This window comes from Castanea sativa, chromosome 8 (assembly GCF_040712315.1).
Source record: "Castanea sativa cultivar Marrone di Chiusa Pesio chromosome 8, ASM4071231v1".
Classification (NCBI taxonomy): domain Eukaryota; kingdom Viridiplantae; phylum Streptophyta; class Magnoliopsida; order Fagales; family Fagaceae; genus Castanea; species Castanea sativa.
In genome coordinates, this window is record NC_134020.1 from 52,281,832 (window position 1) to 52,301,303 (window position 19,472).

The 19,472-nt window shown below is 35.8% G+C and overlaps 3 protein-coding genes across 7 annotated transcripts; 2 read left to right on the forward strand and 1 right to left on the reverse strand.

Annotated features, from left to right (window-relative positions):
• The first annotated feature begins 451 nt into the window (after nucleotides 1–451).
• LOC142607579 (uncharacterized) lies at nucleotides 452–8,093 on the forward strand. Of its 5 annotated transcripts, none has more exons than XM_075779123.1 (4): nucleotides 452–600; nucleotides 1,252–1,496; nucleotides 3,423–5,236; nucleotides 7,833–8,093. In XM_075779123.1, the coding sequence occupies exon 3, from the start codon at nucleotides 3,516–3,518 to the stop codon at nucleotides 5,190–5,192; it is 1,677 nt and encodes a 558-aa protein (XP_075635238.1). In that variant the 5' UTR covers nucleotides 452–600; nucleotides 1,252–1,496; nucleotides 3,423–3,515; the 3' UTR covers nucleotides 5,193–5,236; nucleotides 7,833–8,093. The 5 variants fall into 5 exon arrangements, 4 of the variants coding, with proteins under 4 accessions (XP_075635238.1, XP_075635236.1, XP_075635237.1 ...); XM_075779121.1 differs by having other exon boundaries at nucleotides 3,423–5,232; XM_075779122.1 differs by lacking the exon at nucleotides 452–600 and adding an exon at nucleotides 925–1,148 and having other exon boundaries at nucleotides 3,423–5,232.
• A 3,469-nt stretch (nucleotides 8,094–11,562) lies between these two features.
• Nucleotides 11,563–16,624, forward strand: LOC142607060 (sulfite reductase [ferredoxin], chloroplastic). Its single transcript, XM_075778472.1, has 8 exons — nucleotides 11,563–11,940; nucleotides 12,972–13,754; nucleotides 13,835–14,131; nucleotides 14,447–14,644; nucleotides 15,369–15,503; nucleotides 15,615–15,731; nucleotides 15,824–15,982; nucleotides 16,140–16,624. Exons 1-8 carry the CDS (start codon nucleotides 11,737–11,739, stop codon nucleotides 16,344–16,346), a joined length of 2,100 nt encoding a protein of 699 aa, XP_075634587.1. The 5' UTR covers nucleotides 11,563–11,736; the 3' UTR covers nucleotides 16,347–16,624.
• Nucleotides 16,625–17,414: 790 nt separating this feature from the next.
• LOC142607062 (photosystem II 5 kDa protein, chloroplastic-like) lies at nucleotides 17,415–18,078 on the reverse strand. The gene has a single exon (XM_075778473.1). It carries the CDS (start codon nucleotides 17,940–17,942, stop codon nucleotides 17,604–17,606), a length of 339 nt encoding a protein of 112 aa, XP_075634588.1. The 5' UTR covers nucleotides 17,943–18,078; the 3' UTR covers nucleotides 17,415–17,603.
• Nucleotides 18,079–19,472: the final 1,394 nt, after the last annotated feature.

Below are 19,472 nucleotides of genomic sequence, written 5' to 3' on the forward strand. Positions count from 1 at the left end.
TATACAATATCGTTTTGTCTAATTATATGGAGTCTGAAAAATGTCATTGATTTGAACCCATGATACATGGTTTTGGACAAAAAGTTCTTATTATCACACCAAAACCCGATCACAAATTGGATGAGTTTTGGTGGTCAATTCCTAGTACTAGCTAAAATTTATTAATAAAATAGATTATATGATTACTTGTTGCAAGTTTCAATACCACATGTTTAAACTTTTTTCTTTAATCCTTAAAAAAAAAGGCACTCTTTTTGTTTAATATTTCATATTTGTCACAAAGTTGAATTTTGCATATATTAGCTTAACCAGTAGCCACACAAGTCACACTTCCACTAGTACCCCAGGGAGGGGTGAGCTGCCACAGCATCCAACCTAATGCAGCCACGTGTCACTCCCAGGAATATCTCCCGCTCATTCTGAAGCTGACATGGCATATAGTCAGTGCTGTGATTTGCTATACTGCAGCTCTACATGCTCTTACCATCAATGCCCAACACAGCACATCACTGCCACCGTGACACTCAGCCACTCAGGGCCACAACAAGTACACACACACAGAGACTAGTTGGCCTGACTTGGGTTCTTTTCTGGGTTAAGGTACAATTATACACTCTTTCCTTGCTATTTCTAATTTAATTTTTGGCCCTCTTTGTTTTTCTTGATGCCCAAGTAGCTCCAATTTTAGGCTCTTTTTTTTCAATTTTTTGTTGTTGGGTAATTACATAAAGGTCTATTTGGTCCACTTGTTTAGCAAATTTAGGAACTTGGTTTTGGTTAATTTTGTGCCAGCATTTCAAGTTTGGTTCTTTTTTTTTCTTTTTTTCTTGTAAGGCCCCAAGTAGCTCCAAAATTAGGCTATTTTTTTCATTTTGTTTTACTTTTGGGTGATATATAATGGTCTATTTGGTCCACTTGTGTAACAAATTTAAGAACTTTTTCTGCTTAGTTTTGTGTCAGCATTTCAAGTTTGGTTCTTTCTGGAAGGTCCACTTTGGCTTTTGGGGGTTTTCATGTTTTCCCTTTTCAAATTTTAGGCGTTATTGGGGGAATTTAGACGTTATTGCATGCCTCAATTTGACTTTCTTTCTCAAAATTTTTCATATCTGGGGTTTCTGGTGCCAGATTATAAATTTGAATGTGTTTTGGTAGTATTCAATTGAATTACTTGACAATTTCTTCAAGAGGCATAATTACTTTGGTATCTGGGTTAGAAATTGGCAAATTCATTATTTACTTTCCATTTTCTAGGTGAGGTGGATGGACCATGGAGAGCACTATTTAAGGAGTCTCTCTCAAGGAAAGAAAACCATGGTTCATTTGCAAGCTCAGTTCAGCAATTGGGTTTCCCTGCATAGAATTCTCTATCATAATTAGTAAAGTGTTTAGAAACAGTTGAGCTTGGCACAAGTTTCTTCTTGGCAACAACGGGTCTTTTGGTTGAGCTTGTTTCTGACAGTCTGTGGCAGTAGCCCCAAGAAAAAAGCACAAAAGAGGTATCCCAATTAAACCCTTAAAAGCAATCCTTACTCATTTCTGTTTCCTGCTATATATTATTATGTGACTTCCATTTGACCTTTGGTTGCTCCGGCATATCCATGGCTTTCTTATGATTTTGGGTTGCAGGCATATTTTTAGGCTTCAATTATGATGAATTTGGTTACTTTTACATCAGTATTGAAGTGTTGGTGTATGGGTTTCTCTTAAATCTTTTAATTTTGCCAATTTATGATTCTTCATATATGGTGTTTTCTCACTATAGTTGAGGTTGCATATAGTTTGCTAGTATTCTATTGTGATGAATTTAGGTTTCCAATGTCAGTATTGTTAGATTTGGTTTCTCAAATTCTCTTGAATGCTTTGGCCAAGAGCTTTGTGGCTCAACTGGCACCATCCAAGGTTCAAATCCCCCCACCCCCAATATTATTGAAATATCAAAAATTTCTCTTGATGCTTTGATGTCACCAATTTAGGTTTTTCAATTTCAAAATTTGTGGTAACTGAGAATATGATGAATTTGGTTGTTCTTTGGTGATGAATTTTGTTATTTTGATATCAATATTGAAGTTTTGGTGTATGGGTTTTTCTTAAATCTTTTGATTTTACCAATTGATGATTCTTCATATGTGGTGTTTTCTCACTATAGTTGAGGTTGCATATAGTTTGCTAGGGTTCTGTTGTGATGAATTTAGGTTTTCCAATGTTGGTATTCAAGTTGTTCAATTTGGCTTCTCAATTTCTCTTGAATGCTTTGGCCATGAGCTTGGTGGCTTAACTGACACCTTGTGATGTTTCCAACAAAGACATCTAGGGTTTAAATCCCCCCACCCCCAATTATTGAATTATCAAAAATTTATCTTGATGCTTTGATGTCACCAAGGTTTCACAATTTCTTAGCTTATGGTAACTGGGAGTATGGCTTCAAATAGAATAGAAGGGTGGAAAAGAATATATGTGGCTGCCCCAAATTTTGGGATTAAGGCTTGGTTGCTGTATTTTGTTTATCATTTACCTATTTGGGTTTTCTCAGCTGACATGAGATAAGATAGTTACAATTCTGGGTTAATTGTAGCAGCTAACATGGTGCAACTAATTAATTGGAAGTCTTTCAATTGGGATGAGTTGGTGCTTGTTTGTGTCTGGGAATCTTTTTGAATGCTTTCATTTTAGTGCTCTTATTGAATTTTGTCATACAAATGAATCCAGCACAAATTGTCAATTAGCACAAAATGCAACCACCCACCAACCAACTATTCTGAAACTCAATACTCATTCCCTAAAGCACACAAAATGAGAAGGAAAGTTACGAAATGGGATTACAGAGGCAGATTAGATTAGTGGGTGGCATATAGCTTGACAAGTTCTAATTTCATATGAATGGTGATTTGATGATTCTTGGACATAATATCAATCTAGGAAGTTCTAAATCTAATGAGGTAGGGACTGAAACTTATCTGTTATTAATGCATTCTGGGGTTTGGAATCTCTTGAACTGGAGGCTGAAATGGGTAATGGGAGAAGTAGTCTCTCAAGGCTTCTTTTTTCATGGTGGACACATAGATTTTGTTTGAAATAAATAAGATTAACAATTCTGACTTTTAAAAATCAATGTAAATTATCTGAGCTGCAACTGCAAGGCTTTTCTACCGTACATAAATTCATGAACTTTGTGCTAAACTGGCTGCAAATGACAAATAAGGTTGCTAGTATTTTGGGGTTTTCTTTGGGCGTAAACATTTCAGATGGAAAGTACACTTTCATCTCTCATGTATGTGTCTCATCTGTTGCAATTTATATATTTTTATTTTACTCTTGTTATTACATCTTTCAACTTCCTGCCTCCCATTCTGAAACTTTGGTACAATTTTCTCATCTTTAAACTGTTTGTAACAATCTTCTGATTACTCCTTGATTTTTTGAAGGATTTATATTTAATCCAGTGCTTCATTGCTGGGGCCGACTTGACAATCCTTTGTATTAGGAGGTTTGCTGTTTCTGCAATCTGATTTTTCGATATGGCTAGGAAAGGGAACAAAAAGGAATCAGGATCTGTAGCTCGAAAAAATACCAGAGGTAAGAGCAAATCAGATGATGCTTCTGTAGATAATATGACAATAAGGGCTCTGAAGGACGAAGTAATGAGAAAGGCTGCTGTTAGCAAGCCTAAGGTAGAGAAATCTGTAGCCAAACAGGATAGAAAATCAAATGATGTTACTGTAGATGATGATCTGATAATGGGGGCCTTGGAGAATGAAGTAAGGGGGAAGGTCGCTGGAGATAAGTCCAAGGGAGAGATATCTGTGGCCAAACAAAGCAGCAACTTGAAAGACTGTGATGTAGATGATAATCTGAAGGTAGGGGCTGTGAAGAATGAAGTAATTGGACAGGTTTCTGGTGGTGAGTTGAAGGGAGAGAAGTCTGCAGCAAGAAAAAGTGAGGCTGGTGGGGTCAAACTTATTGCGGAAAAAATTGACACAGATACTATCATGATGGAAGAGAGTAAACAGGACATGGCTACTCCAGTGAAGCGAAAGAGGGGAGCAGATGGGGAGATAGCGCAGGCGTTTTGGTCGTCCCCGGTGATAAGTTCATCTAGGCTTCGCCCAAGAAAGGAGGTGCCTGCTTTTCGGATGGTAGATTTGGTTGATGATGACAATGAAAGGATCGTTGGCAAAAGAGTTAAGGTTTATTGGTCAGGGTCACGAAAATGGTTCACTGGATGCATCAAAGCTTTTGATAAAAAGAACAGGTTGCATAAGATTCGGTATGAAGATGATGAAGACGAGATTGTGGATTTGAAGAATGAGTTGTTTGAGCTTGAAATTAAGCCTGCTGATGGTTTCAAGTTGAAAACCAAACCCAGTTCTGGAAAGAAAGTCAATGGCCTGGATGGTAACAAGGGCAGTACTGAAACTTGGTGTGGAAATATTGAAATGGTGGATGCTCAGAAAGTGGAAAAGCAATCAGAGCCAAAGGATAGAATGGCTCCCATAGGTGTTAAGAAGAAAAGGTCCAAGTCACAGAGCAGGAGAAAAGGCAAAGAGGAGGACCTTGATGCAAATAAGGAAATTGTTTCACAACATGATGAAACTAAGAACAATATAATGCACGGTGATATTGATTTTGACAAATCTGTGGAAATTAATAATCAAGAGGGGGATGAGGAGATTGATTCTCTTGCAAGGGAAGCATGTGAAGAAGAATGTGGAATGTTGGCTGAAGCCCAATGTAAGAAACCGGACTTCAATGTCAAGAAGAAAGAAGATGATCAAGTAGAAAAGCAGACTGAGATAGAAGATATAATGGCCTCCAAAGATGCTATAACTAGTTTGAGTTTAAGCTCAAATCCTCAAGGTGTGAAAAATGATATGGACGAGCTGGCAGCAAATGCAGAAGTCCCTGGTCTTCCTAATAAAGTTGAAGAGAAAGTGACAGGGAAACAAATCAATGTTGAAGGGCCCAGGGATGCTGATACTGTGAAAAGTTGCGATGGGACAGAAATTCTTCTGAAAGCAGCAAGTGAAGGGGCCTGTGAGTCATCTGATGGTGCACTGCATATGTTTCCAAAAAATCTTGGAGAGGAAGATCCTGAAACTCTGAAGGTTAAACTGGAAGTAGGGAACATTGAAAAAGGCATATGTGAGGAGGGAAACTTGACCGGCCAGAAGGCTAAGGATAACAAAGAAGCCTAACCAAACCTGTCAGAAGGGAGAAAGCCATAGTTCTAACATAGTGGGTATCATTTTTTATTTCCTGATGAGTCTTTCATTGGAAATGGAATTGAACATACATGCTTTCATATCTCTTGCTTAATAAACATGTTGCTCTCTGGTTTACATTTGGTGCAAAGGATGGGCTTTATGACCTCATTACATGTTTGTTTCATGCAGATATCTTCTCTATTATTTGGGAACCTTTTTATGCTCTATGTGCCTGAGCATGCATTGTCTGTGTGGTTTGAAAATGTCATCTTTGCATTATTTTCCTATAAAGAGGCTCCACTCACTGTTCATTGTGCATTCTCAATTGGTTGCTTTTAGTTTGTAGGAGATTGGTCTGCATTTATAGACATGGATTAGTTGCTTTGTGAATGCATTGTCAACCTGCTTGTAGGACAGGAATTCGTATTCAGAATTAGATTAAGTTTTTGCCCATAAAATGAACAGTAGTAGCTGTCTGCGTAGTTTGTTAGATTGTTTATATATGGTGATGAACTGTTTAGAATCTCCCTCTCCTTGGGCCGATGCATGAGTATTTTTGGTTATTTGGTGTTATTTTAGTTTCCACAATTGCAAAAGCTAGTTTAGCAATCAGAACTGAGGTTAAGAGATTGGTTTGGTCCTTTTTTGTATAAGCTATAAACAATATAAAACAAATACTTCTTATAAAGGGGCCCTGACATATGAGGGATATGCCAGATATATGGTAATGTTTTTATTAGAAACATTTGGCAAAGCCGCAAAGGTAACTGTACCTAAGTATGATTTGTGTGAAAATAATAAGGTATATGCCAGATATATGACACTAGGGAAATGTCAAAGGATATGTGGGGGATACCGAAGGGGTAAAAATGTTAATAGAAAATGTTTGGGAGTTGATGGTTAATTTCTAAAAAGCACACAACTATATAAAAGGAGCTAGCACTCTCTTTCTTCCTCCTCTGTACTTCTCTTCTTGTTTTTCTCTCTTTTGAGGTATTACCTTGATTGTATCAAAGAGAGAGTCAGATAGAGGGAGGGAGGGAGAGAGAGAAGGGCCTATGGCTCATTCTCTCTTTCCTCTCTTTCCATATCTTCTTGCTCCTCTTTGTTCCTCTCTTGCTGTTTTGGCTAAAATCAAAGAAGACATAAAGAGATCCACAGTGGCAGAGACACAGGGAGTGAGATGACTTGAACAAGAAGAAACCCAACACCAGGTTTGGTACCATTGAGTTTGTACTTGCTTCAAGCTTTGTTTGGCTGATAAGGATTTTATTTTATTCTTTTTCCCAACTCAATTTCATTGATTAGAGAACCAGATTTTCACCTTTCTTTAATTTAATGCCCATTTTTCCTTTCTCATCTAAGGTTCCTTATAATTTATCCATGAAAGTAAAAAAGTTAATTTTGGTTCCACAACCCAAACTCATATGAGAGGGGCATTGTATGTAACCGTTACAAAAGATAATAAATCCTGAGCATTTTTGTCTTCATCTTTAATCCTTTTCTTTAAATAAATTGGAGACGATTTTGGCAGGACACTAAAGAGATAAAACCGAAGAAGCAGTTGAGTCTGGGTTGGCAAAAATGCTTTGGAAGGTGTGAGAAAGTTGAGGTGTTTTTGGTTTGAAGTCAATAAATGGACCTTACATCATTTTTATTTATTTATTTTCTTCAAGGTGATTTTGGTAATTGATACTAGATTGACAATAATTAGCATGCTGAAGAAAACATCCATTGGTTCCCCCCCCCCCCTCTCTCTCTCACTCTCTCTCTACACCCATATATCTTAATTTTTTAAGCATTACCATATCCAAATAGTTGTATCAATGCTAAGTAGGCTTGAACTTTCCATTTTAAAGTTTGTTTTGATGCAATTAGGTGAAATGTTATGTGATCAGTGGGAATGCATCAGTTTTGTATACCAAAAGTATCCTCCAGCCTTGACTTTGTAATTGATGTTTGTTATGCTGTAATAGTATAAATTTATACTGGCCACATAATATTTATTTCTTACATTTTTGTTTTTTAGTCTATTAGTGCTTTTCAACAAACTCGTATGTTTCCTTTAATTGTTACTTAGTATGTATATATGTTATCGCTTCCCATGGATGAATATTTTACATGTGACTCAGTTCCTTTCTGTCAATGAGTTATTGAGGTTTAGTTTGGCAAAGATGAGAAATGTCAAAAGGTTGATTTCTGGCAGTTCTATTGGTCCCTTACTTTCTATGATACCTACCTCAAATCCTCTTTGTTGTTTGTTTATTCAAAATGCCAATGTGACTTTGGTTACCTAATGAAATTCTGAGAGCTCAATTTGTTCTGCTCTTAGGCATATTTCCCCTCAAAATCCTGTCTACTGATCACTGCTTACAGTTCTAGACAACTGGCCGGAAAAGCAAGTTTTGTATTTTATTTACCAAAGAGTCCAACAGAAGTTTCTTTCTGTCTCTTAAACAAAATGTGTCCTGATTACTCCTGAATATAAAACTGCGATAGTTACATGCACCATTATTTGGCTGTCCCCATCTTTATTGCGCTGTAATTTCAGCACAATGCTCTATTTTTTTTAGAAAATTTTTGGTCCTGATGAAACATGATTATGATACCTTTGCCTTCTAATTATTACAGGTAATTATCTGGTGTTTTGAGGTTGAAGCCAGCTTTTGACTGCAAGAATGCTTCGCATCCGAGCTTGATTGGCGACTTCAATCTTCATGGAAATTGATGGCAAACATGGGAAAATGCTTTCTTTTTTATTTCTTTTCTTAGTTTTTTCTTTCTTCTTTTGCCCCGTCTCTTTCTAATTAGAGAAGTAGAAACTATGTGAACCTTTTATTCAGAGCATGTCCTCTGAGTTATCTATAAGAACTTTAGTGCTTTTATTATTTACATGGTCATGCTTTATATTTTGGTGTGTTCTTAAGCTTGATTTTTTCAACTTGATGGGTTATTGGCAAAACTCTATGGAGTTGAGTTGAACTAAAAGGATCTCTGGCCAGATAGCTCAAAACCTTGCAACTAGCTTCGCATATCCTTGGACTTGAAAGTCGAAAAAGCTTAGTGTGTAATGGAACCATTGCTTTGCTAGCTGCCTCTTGTTTGACATGTTTTGATGTTATTTGTTCTATTTCCATTGTTACCATTTAAGCCATAGTACATGTTAATCAATTCTGCATCAGCCTTCTTAGCCTGAATTGCCAGGTTAGAATTTATCTAGATGCCATCTATTTTGGTGGGACAATCTCTTTTCAGTGGTTCTGAAATTTTAGAATGAAGGGCTCATTCACCCTTATATGGGGGATCAGTGGGATTTTAGAGTCCAAGGTGCACAAGGTGTGATACAGCTGAACCTTAATAAATATTAGTTGGGTACTGATTGAATTTGGGGGCAAAAAAATTTGACTGCTGCTACTTAGAAGTTATAGAAACTATCTTTTTCCCCTTGTTTTGATTTTTAGCGACAAAGAAGTTATCAAATTGATACTTTATATCTTTTTTATTCTTCCCCTCATTCAGGCTAGGGAAAGCATGGGCATATGAATCAAAAGCAAAAGGTTCTGGGAAACTATTTTTGTCTTGAAGTTAAATCAATGTTCCAAAAATACTGTTTTTAAGATTGAGAAAAAGATAAGATCAATTTTCCTATAGGACTACCGAGCAAGTTGTTTTCACGACTTTAGGTCAACGAGGTTTATGATTGGGTTTAAGACTTTAAAGTTTTGTTTTGCTGCTAATTTAATTTTAAAAGACTAACTCAAAATAGGAAGTTATTTAGGGTAGAAATTCCACTATCGGTTTGGATGAACTTATTTGGTTAATGTACAAATATTTAAAGCATTATTATTTTTTAGGTAATACTCGTTTTTATCCGGTTAATCTTCTAAGCAAATAAGAAAGAAAATATGCTCGTCCAAACACACATGCTCAATCTATCACAAATTTTAGAATCTTGATATTGGAGCTAGAAGTGTGCTTGAGTCATGTTGAGAGGTTTTTTCAACTCAACCCACTATAGTGGGATTAAAAAAAAATCCAACTCATCACAGGTGTCCAACTTAATCCAACCCATCACAATGTTCAACCCAACCCGCGTAGATTGAATTGGATCGGGTTGGAAATTTTTTTTAATTATTATTATTATTAATAAATTAATTAAGCATTAGAATAACACCACTACAAATAAGAACATATTTATAATCAAATAGTCACGATTCATGAACATAACACCACACTATACGAGGAAATTTTAGGGTTTGAATTTTAGTCAGAAAGAGATAGGCAAAAAAGTAAATATCAAAATTGTATAATATATTTTAAAATATATGTGGGCTGGGTTGGATTAGGGAGATTTGTGAATCTCATGGCCCGAATCGAACCCGACTTGTTATAAGAAAAAAATTTCACAACCTAACTCAATCCATCAACCCAAAAAATTGATCCAACTTGACAAGTTGAGTTGGATTGAATCAGTTTTGCCAGTTTGATTGCATATCTCTAGTTAAAGCTATTTAAGATTATAAATTGACATGGTTAACAACCAAAAAGCAGAGTTGGTTATTTTTCTAAAGTGATATAAAAAGACCATAGAATTACATTTTATAAAATAAATAAACCTTATAATTGATGAGTGAAACAAATTAAATCATGTAATTTTAAAAGTACAAAAAAAAATTAAATCTTAAAATAAAACAAATTAAACATTGTAATAAACAATTGTGGCTCTATTTAAATGGAATGAAATTTTTTTTTTAGATGGTTTAATTTGTTATTTTTTGTTAACATTTTTTTTTCCTTTGAAGCCATAAGTTTAATGTATTTTGAAAACCTTTTATTGGTTATTGTGATATAATAAACATTTCCCTTGGAAAAAAGTGAATAATAATAATAATAATAAGTGGGTGAGTCCTACTTGTACTCTCCTACTTCAACTCCTTGTCCCTTTCGCAATGACTAAACAAACAAACAGGCCTTCTAGCAAGTTGCAAGTACGGCAAACACAAACTGAATTTGAATATCTCCACTTTAGATTAAATTAGAGTCTACATAAGGTCTTTGAAAAATCTACCTGACCAGACCTCGGTAAAATACTACTGTAAAATCTAATCTAAAGATATTGGACCAAAGTAAAACGTGGTTGTTTCTGTCCAGGTTCAATGTACTAAGGTATCCAAATTTGTTTTTTGCATGTCTGTCGCTCTTTAATGTTAAATATTGATTGCTCCACGCGCTTTTACCCCCCCCTCCGTATTGGCGTCTGGTTCTATGGGTTTGTGCCCAAAATTTTATTAATCAAAATTTGTTTTTTTTTTGTTGAGAAATTCTTATTTATTTAAGCAATTAATTAAACCTCATGAGATCACGTTAAACAACTTTAAAGATCGAATAATTCAAAAAATAACATGCCATTAATTTATAAAAGTTTAAAAAACTATGTAAGTTCATTTAATTTCAAAAATAGATCTTAATTCTTAACCATTGATTATAAATCTATAAGAAAAAAACATATTGATAAAACAATAAGACTTTAATATAATTTTTCAGTGTATATGTGTGTAAAATTCTTTCTTAAAGACTTGAATTATAGTCCTTACTTTCTTACCACAAGAACTTTATATTTGTAAAATAACTATCATATCAAGGATGTGCAGTAGTCAATATCTAATATATTTAATACATTGTAAAACATCACTAACATCACACGTGTTACTTATGCAATTGTAAAATTAATATAGCGGGAGAGAAATGGTTCATATAAATGGTTCATGTAGCAGATACCTCTTGCATTCCATCACTAAAAATAGACCCTTTTTTTTTTTTGTTTTATTTTGTTTTGGGTTATTGATAAGAGACTAAAAGTGGACTATACAATATATGTGAGTAGAGAAAAATATTATCTCAATTCTCAAAATTTGCCAACGGGGGGTTGGCTGAGTTGGTCAGGCACTCGCTTCCCTGCTTGAAAGGCTTGGGTTCGAGTCCTGCCAACGGCCTTTCGTTGGTGGACATCCTTAGTGAGGGGTGTTCTCAGCAATGAGGTGACCCTCACACGCGGAACAAATAATCAAAAAACCGCGGCGCCCTGTCCGGGGGTTTAATACAACCATAAGCACCCCTATTTTTGTTTACCAAAAAAAAAAAAAAAAAAAAAATTCTCAAAATTCATATCTTTTAAAAAAAAAAGCCGCCTTTTGGAGCAACCACATTGAATACGGCGCGTGGAGGCTATAGCCTATCCTCATAGATATATATTTAAAAAAAAAAAAAGAAGCGCGTGACAGGCACGTGACAAGCGCACGTTAGCCTATACCACTACCAGCTACCTAAAAGATTTATATATAAAAAAGAATTTCAAAGCACCACTTCGCTTTTCCTCATACCAGCCATTCAATTTCAACTCAACAACAATCTCTCTCTCTCTCTCTCTCTCTCTCTCTCTCTTTCTTCTCAAACCCATCACATTCATTCACTCTCTCATACACACTCACAGTGCTTTTTTTTTTTTTTTTTTGTTCTTTGCTGAGCGAGAGGCCTCATGACGACGTCGTTTGGAGCTGCGAATACGGCTCTGCTAAAGGACCCGAAGCTTCAGATTCCGAGCTTCGTTCATGGCGGCCTTCTCAGGCCGTCTTCCAATTCGCTTGCTCTGACGACGACGATAACAACAAGAAGAAGACGACACACCCACCTGCTCTCCTCTTCCAGCTCTTCTTCGCATGTTATCAGAGCTGTCTCCACGGTTCGATTTTTTATTTTTATTTTTTATTTGTTTCTGAAATTTGAATTCTCTTGAGTTTTCGATTCTGTTCCTGTTTTAGTGATTTGTTTGGATGCCGAGAAAGTGCAGGAAATGGAAGCTAAATGCTCAATAAATTAGGCCCCTTTTTATTTTTTTTTTATAAAAAAAATAAATTTTGTTGTTTAGATAGTGCTGTTTGCATGCCGAGAAAGTGTGGGCTGTGAAAATTATTTTCAAAATCTCTGATTTGAAAATGGAAAAGAAAAAAATTTGAATTTTTCTAGCTCATAAAGTTTCTAACATCCTTTGTAGTAGGCTGTATATTTTTCTTTCATTTGTTCTAAGAATCAAGGCGAAAAATTGGGGGGCAAGGCTGCCTGCTAATGACCTCTCCCTAAGTGGGAGTTTTGTGCATTGGATACGACCTTTACTTGTTCTAAGAACCAAATCAAGGTTTTTTATTTAATCAAATTCCTTAAAAAGAGATTTTTTTTTTTTTTTAAGAATCCAAAGTAGTTTATGTTTATTCAGATTGGTAGTAATCATGTGTGGATGGTCGAGAGAATTGGTACTGCAATGCTAGACTTCATTAGTTCATGTACTGTCTTTTGTGTGAAGCTGAAAAAAGGGTACTAATCTTTGTGCAATTTATTGGCTTTGTATGGCCTGTTGATGGGTGAATGTTTCTTTGTGATAGGTAAATCATTTTATGGTTGGTTACTCTACATAAAACTACTTTTTTTAACAGAATATGTATTTTTCTAATTATTTCATTTCCTGTCTTTTTCCTATTTTTCTGTTATTGCTAGAAAAGAAAAATGGTTTAAACAAGAAATAAGAAAATTTCCCTCAAATTAGCATACGTGACTATTTCATAATTTAGTTCAATTTATTACTTATGTGTTATTAGCAAGGATATGCTCAAATGTAACTCCTTTTGGAGGATGCTGAATGCTAGATTGATATGTTTCCATTTTTTGCAAGCAAAAAAGTACTTGTTTTTGAAAACTTGTGTGATCTTTTTTCTACAGCCAGCAAAGCCCAACACTGCTACTGAAACTAAGCGTAGTAAAGTTGAAATTATCAAAGAACAAAGTAATTACATAAGGTACCCTCTTAATGAGGAATTGCTGACAGATGCTCCAAACATAAATGAGGCTGCCACACAAGTGATCAAGTTCCATGGGAGCTATCAACAGTACAACAGAGATGATCGTGGTGCAAGGAATTACTCATTTATGCTTCGTACTAAGAACCCTTGTGGAAAAGTGTCAAATAGACTCTACTTGACAATGGATGATCTTGCCGACCAATTTGGAATAGGAACACTGCGTTTGACCACCAGACAAACATTTCAGCTCCATGGAGTTCTGAAGAAGGACCTCAAGACGGTTATGAGTACCCTTATTAAAAACATGGGCTCAACTCTTGGTGCATGTGGTGATCTCAACAGGAATGTTCTTGCTCCTGCTGCTCCATTTACAAGAAAAGATTACCAATTTGCACAGCAAACTGCAGAGAATATTGCTGCACTCCTTACTCCTCAGTCTGGTTTCTACTATGATGTTTGGGTGGATGGGGAGCAAGTGATGACGGCAGAACCTCCTGAAGTAGTGAAGGCTCGCAATGATAATTCTCATGGAACGAATTTCCCTGAATCAGCCGAGCCTATATATGGGACTCAGTTCTTGCCAAGGAAATTCAAAATTGCAGTCACTGTGCCAACAGACAACTCAGTTGATATTCTTACAAATGATATTGGTGTAGTTGTTGTCACTGATGATGAGGGGGAACCTCAGGGATTCAACATATATGTAAGATGGGCATATGTTAAAAGTATCCATGTTTAATTCTATGGCTCATAATTGATAGTTGATTAACATTTCTGTTTCAGGTTGGTGGTGGTATGGGAAGAACACATAGGCTGGAGACCACTTTTCCACGTCTCGGAGAACCTTTGGGTTTTGTGCCAAAAGAGGATATTTTGTATGCAGTGAAGGCTATTGTTGTTACACAACGAGAACATGGGAGAAGAGATGATCGGAAGTATAGTAGAATGAAATATTTGATAGACTCCTGGGGTATTGAAAAGTTTAAAAGTGTTGTTGAGCAATACTATGGAAAAAAATTTGAGTCTTTTCGTGAATTGCCAGAGTGGGAATTTAAAAGTTACTTGGGATGGCATGAGCAGGTATGTTCTGATTGATCTGGACTTCATCTTATCTTATGTCTTTAGTGTGGGTATGGATTAGCTTTTTGCTGAAAGCTTATGATTTGCTTATTTTTTTAAAGTTAACAAAAGTACAATTTTACCTAGAGAAAATGAGAATATGAGCAAATAAGCTAAAAGCCAGAAAGAAAAGGGCTAATCCAAACTCACGTTAATTAGTTGTGCCTTCAGGCTTTGATTATGTATTGCTTTCTCAAATCATACCTTTATGTTAATTCATTGCCTCTAATTGTGCCTAATCCATGCCCTTTATCTGACTATAAATATTTTTCACAGGGTGATGGCAGTTTATTTTGTGGGCTTCATGTTGATAATGGCCGTATCAAGGGGAAGATGAAGACGACATTAAGAGAGATAATAGAGAAGTATGATTTGAGTGTGCGGCTTACACCAAACCAGAACATCATCTTGTGTGATATTCGCAACTCATGGAAGCGTCCCATCACTACTGCCCTTGCTCAAGCTGGTCTTCTGGTAAGATATTCAATATTTTCAGTAGATATCAAATGGTGTTGTGGCTATGTACTTTCTGTTCTGTGAAAATTTCCATTAGTATTGAGTCAAATATTTTCACCAAAGTAGGGTATGTGAATGCAATTCACTTAGGGTCAAACAGAAATGCATATGAGAATTTCATCTTGAATGGCTCAAACAGGAACTCCCAAATACTGGCTATAATGGAAATGTGATAGAAAATTATATATTTAAACAACTTTCTGAGGTGCCCTTCCTGTTTGATCTGATGTGCAAAGAGGGACAATTTTTTTTTTTGGTGAGACACACACACACATATTGCTCACTAGACTTGATTCAAATCCTTAACATTATATGCTCGATTAATTGCCCTGACATATTCAAAGTTTGCAGTAGTCATAGAATGTTGTTAACTGCTTGAAGATGTAGTTGTTTTCATTGCATGGGAAATCATGTAGGTCCCACTAGATTTCAAGGATTATTAGCTTCCTTTCTGCTTCTTCACCCACCTCCTCCTTTTCTTTGATCGAAGGTTTTCCATTAAACTTTATGCATTCAAATGTTCATCAAAGTTGCAACTTGTTATGGTTAATCGGGCCTTTCCTTTTTGGTTCTTCATTATAGAATTTGTTTGTTTGAGCTTGTTTGTATTTTTAATATATTTTTTTGGATCATACCCTATTTCATATGTGAGCATACATTCACTAGTTTTAGTTGTCTACAGCACCCAAGGTATGTAGACCCTCTCAACTTAACTGCAATGGCATGCCCAGCCTTCCCACTTTGCCCACTTGCAATAACTGAAGCTGAACGAGGAATACCTGACATCCTTAAGCGGGTTCGAGCCACATTTGAGAAGGTATACACTAATTCAGAGAAGTACTAAATACAGGTGGAAGGTCAATACTACGTCTATATAGGGATCAGGAGTCAGGAGACATAGTAATGGGTAAAGCTTTTGTGATTTCAGGTTGGTCTCAAGTATAGTGAATCTGTGGTTATAAGGATAACTGGCTGCCCAAATGGTTGCGCTAGACCATACATGGCTGAACTTGGACTGGTTGGTGATGGTCCTAACAGCTATCAGGTATCACAATCATGTGCTTAACCCCCTTTTTTCTTTGAATTATGTCTTTTTGTTAAGTTATTCAATTCCATTTCTAATGTGTTAAAATACAGATCTGGCTTGGTGGAAACCCCAATCAAACTTCATTAGCAAGAACCTTCATGAATAAGGTTAAGCTTCAAGACCTTGAAAAAGTTTTGGAACCTTTGTTTTATCATTGGAAACGTAGAAGGCAATCGAAAGAATCATTTGGCGACTTCACAACCCGCATGGTAAGTAGTAAAGCAACTAAGATTCTGTACTCATTATTTCTTGGGCTACTTGTGGGAAAATTAGCTGGTTGTCTCAAATTTTTGTGGTAAATTTAAAGGTTTTTTTTTTTGGTTAATGGCCAAGTGATTGATGTGGAATGCAATTGTTCTTTGTCAGGGATTTGAGAAACTTCAAGAGCTGGTTGACAAATGGGAAGGTCCAGTGTTGGCACCATCAAGGTACAACCTGAAGCTTTTTGCCGATAAGGAGACGTATGAAGCCGTGGACCAACTTGCAAAACTGCAGAACAAGAATGCTCATCAGTTAGCCATGGAAGTCATCCGAAATTTTGTTGCTTCCCAGCAAAATGGAAAGGGTGAATGAGTAGGCATGGAAGTCATCTGCAATTGTTTTCCTGCCTTGTGGGATGGCTAAGGTGAAAGTGGAACGAGCTTCTCTCTCCAGTCTGTTACTCTTCGGTAACAGCAGGAGTGGACGATGCTGGTATTGACCGTTTTGTATGAAATTTTTGTGTGTTTCAGTTTTTCTGCCGCACAATTTGTGTAATTTCCCTAAATTTTGGATCTCATTTTCCATTTGGTTAGGAGAGTTTTTATTTGTGGTTGCTTAATAAAATTCAGTTCCATGCATTGATGAGAAAATATCTATTCTAAGACTTGTGCAGAATTTGTTGTTTGATGTGTTTTCTGATGAGACATCCAATCATTCAATTAGGAATTCCAAGTGCTATTATGTTGAAAGGGTAAAGATGCGCAGAAATCCTCAACTTTGGTTGACAGGCAAATTTCACAAATCCCACCAAAAGTTTTTGCACGACCTTGAACTGGCTTTAATTGATCCAAACAAGTGAGATAATTCTTGCTTTCCTGGTCCTATCTTCACGACTTCACCTCGATATGTTTGGAAAGGTTTTATTTTTTAAGCACCCTCGGTTATTATAATTGGACATAGGTGCAGATACGAGGCATAGTGAATTTTGATCGATTCCAATTTTCTCGAGATTGAATTCCTGGTACAAGGAAAAAACCAATAGAGAATTCCAATTTGTAGTGTATGTTAGTTTAATCTGGCACTAAAACCCAGTCAAAATCATGCCCAGACAGATGGCAAGGCCCTCCTTTTGTGTCATCCTAACTCTTCTACTTATAATTCCAATGACATTTCTGAATTTTTGATCCTACCCTATTTTTAGTTGACATTTTTTGCGTGTAGTTTTTACATCGCTTTGAAATTGTTTTTGGCTTTAGAATTTTTAAAAAACAAATTATAATTTCATAGTTGGGTAGGGAGATGAATTTGGACGTTTAGTGGGAAACATCAAAATGTGCCAATTGAGTTAGAAGGTTTTTAGCGACATCACGTTGGACTCACATGATATGGGTGCATAACTTGTTTGAATTTGATAAGTAGTTGAATTTTTGGGAACTTCTATTTTTCCTCTAAATTTTGAATTCAATTCATATTGCGCACTCAAAACATTGATAACAGCTTGAAATACATATGCTTGGAGTAGGCAAATCAAAAGGATAATAACAAGGATACACATGAGCATAGAGTTACATCTTTTACATTTTTCTCAAACAAACCATAAACAATAGCTAAGAAAAACAAACACCCTGATCACTTGATATTGTGACAGATACGTGCAGTAGGCATTGTGGCACAAATAGGTGCATACTTCTTCCTGGCTTCTGGGGAACCTTTCTTTGGCTCATCAGCAAGAGCAACCTTTGCAACAGAGAATGCTGCAGCAGCTGCTGCAGCAGCAGCAAAGACCAAGTCCCTCCTCCCACTACTGCTTCTCTCTTCCTTGCTGTTGTTGAATTCCAAGTTGGTTTTTTCTCCTTCTGAGGCCTTGGCCACAACTAGGCCACGGCGAGCTGAGGAAGAAGGGTGTTGTTTGGTCACGGTTGAGGTTGCACCAGCTAGGAATGAGGCAGTCATGGTCATGGAAGCCATCTTTGCAGTCTGATACTCTAATCACTCTCTTTGTTGTTGTCAAAGTAATCTTACATATGGAGTAGTGTAGGAATATTATTTGCTAGATAAAAGTGCAAATAGCATATGGTGATCGCATGTTTACAAGGCCTTCATGGTTCATATCCATTTCCTTATCCTCAGAGATGTTTGGACAAATGGGTTTTGGCCACGTGTTCTTTTTTATCTTACTGAAAACTTTTTGGTAGGACAAATTGGTTTTATATGTACTTTCGTTTGCTTGAACTAGTGGCACCGAAAAAGGAAAAAGAGAAAATAATTAGTGGCAAATATTAGGGTTGATTTGGTAGGGAGGATGGAAAAGTGAGAGGATAGAAAATAGAGGGAGGATAGAAAAGTGGGAGGATAGAAAAGTTTTGAGTTTTTTTCATTTGTGTTTGGTTGAGAGGGTGGAAAAGTGAAAAGATGGAAAACTTTTTGGTTTGGTTGAAAATAAGATTTGTATAAATTTACCATCATGTCCTTCTTAAATAAAACAAAAAGTAATACATTATACTTTTTTAAAAAATTGTGTATAGATGAAAGTAGACAAAACCAAAAAAGAAGAAGAACCCACCATCTCACAAAACCAAAAAAAAAAAAAAAAAGCCAGAAATGTTTGTGATAGGTAGGGCAGTTTTGTCCAAATATTTTTTCTACTTTTCACTTCAATTTTCTCTCTAACTTGGAGAGATTGTATTTTGAAGAGAGAGGAGAGAAAACTGGTGGGCCCCACCACTTTTCTCTCCCCCTCTCCCTTTCAACCAAATAGTGAAAAATGTCAATTTCCACCATATTTTCTTCTCTATATTTTCTATCCTCCCTGTTTTTGCCCCAACCAAATATACCCTTAGGGATCTCTTTAATGCATTTTCAAAATGTTTACCCCAAAAAAAAAAAAAAATTCAAGGCCCTATTTACAAAATGAAATCATTATACCAAAACTAAAGAATACATTATCATTATACCAACATATTGGTAATTTAGCAAAGAAGAAAGGGCAAGGTCTGAAGATTAGTGCAATGGATGTAAGATGATACTGATAGGATCAATAATTCATACTCCGCTAAAATTAACTTAAAAACAAAAACACAGCAACCAAAATTCCAGTAATCAGTATTGCAAACAAATCAAATAGTAAAAAAAAAAAAAAAAAAATTCAAATGCTTGGCTTCATTTATTTTAATTTTTATTTTTTATAGCTTGGAACATATGAAATAATAGGAATTGTATAATTGTGTGTTTAAAAAAAAATGTTATCATGCGAGATTGTGAAGGAGAGCCTATTGTAGCTATGGTGAAGAAGAAACAAGTAATGAATGCCAAACGCATAGAAACTATATCAACTAGCAGTAAAGTTGTCGAAAAAAGAAGGATTTTGTTAATAGGTGTCCTTAGAGTATTTGCTAATAGACTATTTTAAAAAAGTTTTAATACCGCCACTTTCATGAGAAAATATAAAAAAAAAAAAGTCAAAAAAGCAAGTTACATTTATTTATATATATATTTTAA

Excerpts from the sequence above, each read along its gene's own strand:
- LOC142607062 (XM_075778473.1), bottom strand. The coding sequence starts at position 17,942 with ATGGCTTCCATGACCATGACTGCCTCATTCCTAGCTGGTGCAACCTCA.
- LOC142607579 (XM_075779123.1), top strand. The coding sequence starts at position 3,516 with ATGGCTAGGAAAGGGAACAAAAAGGAATCAGGATCTGTAGCTCGAAAA.
- LOC142607060 (XM_075778472.1), top strand. The coding sequence starts at position 11,737 with ATGACGACGTCGTTTGGAGCTGCGAATACGGCTCTGCTAAAGGACCCG. Across the intron at positions 14,645-15,368 it reads TTGCTCAAGCTGGTCTTCTG|CACCCAAGGTATGTAGACCC; the intron begins GTAAGATATTCA and ends AGTTGTCTACAG. Across the intron at positions 15,504-15,614 it reads TTCGAGCCACATTTGAGAAG|GTTGGTCTCAAGTATAGTGA; the intron begins GTATACACTAAT and ends TTGTGATTTCAG.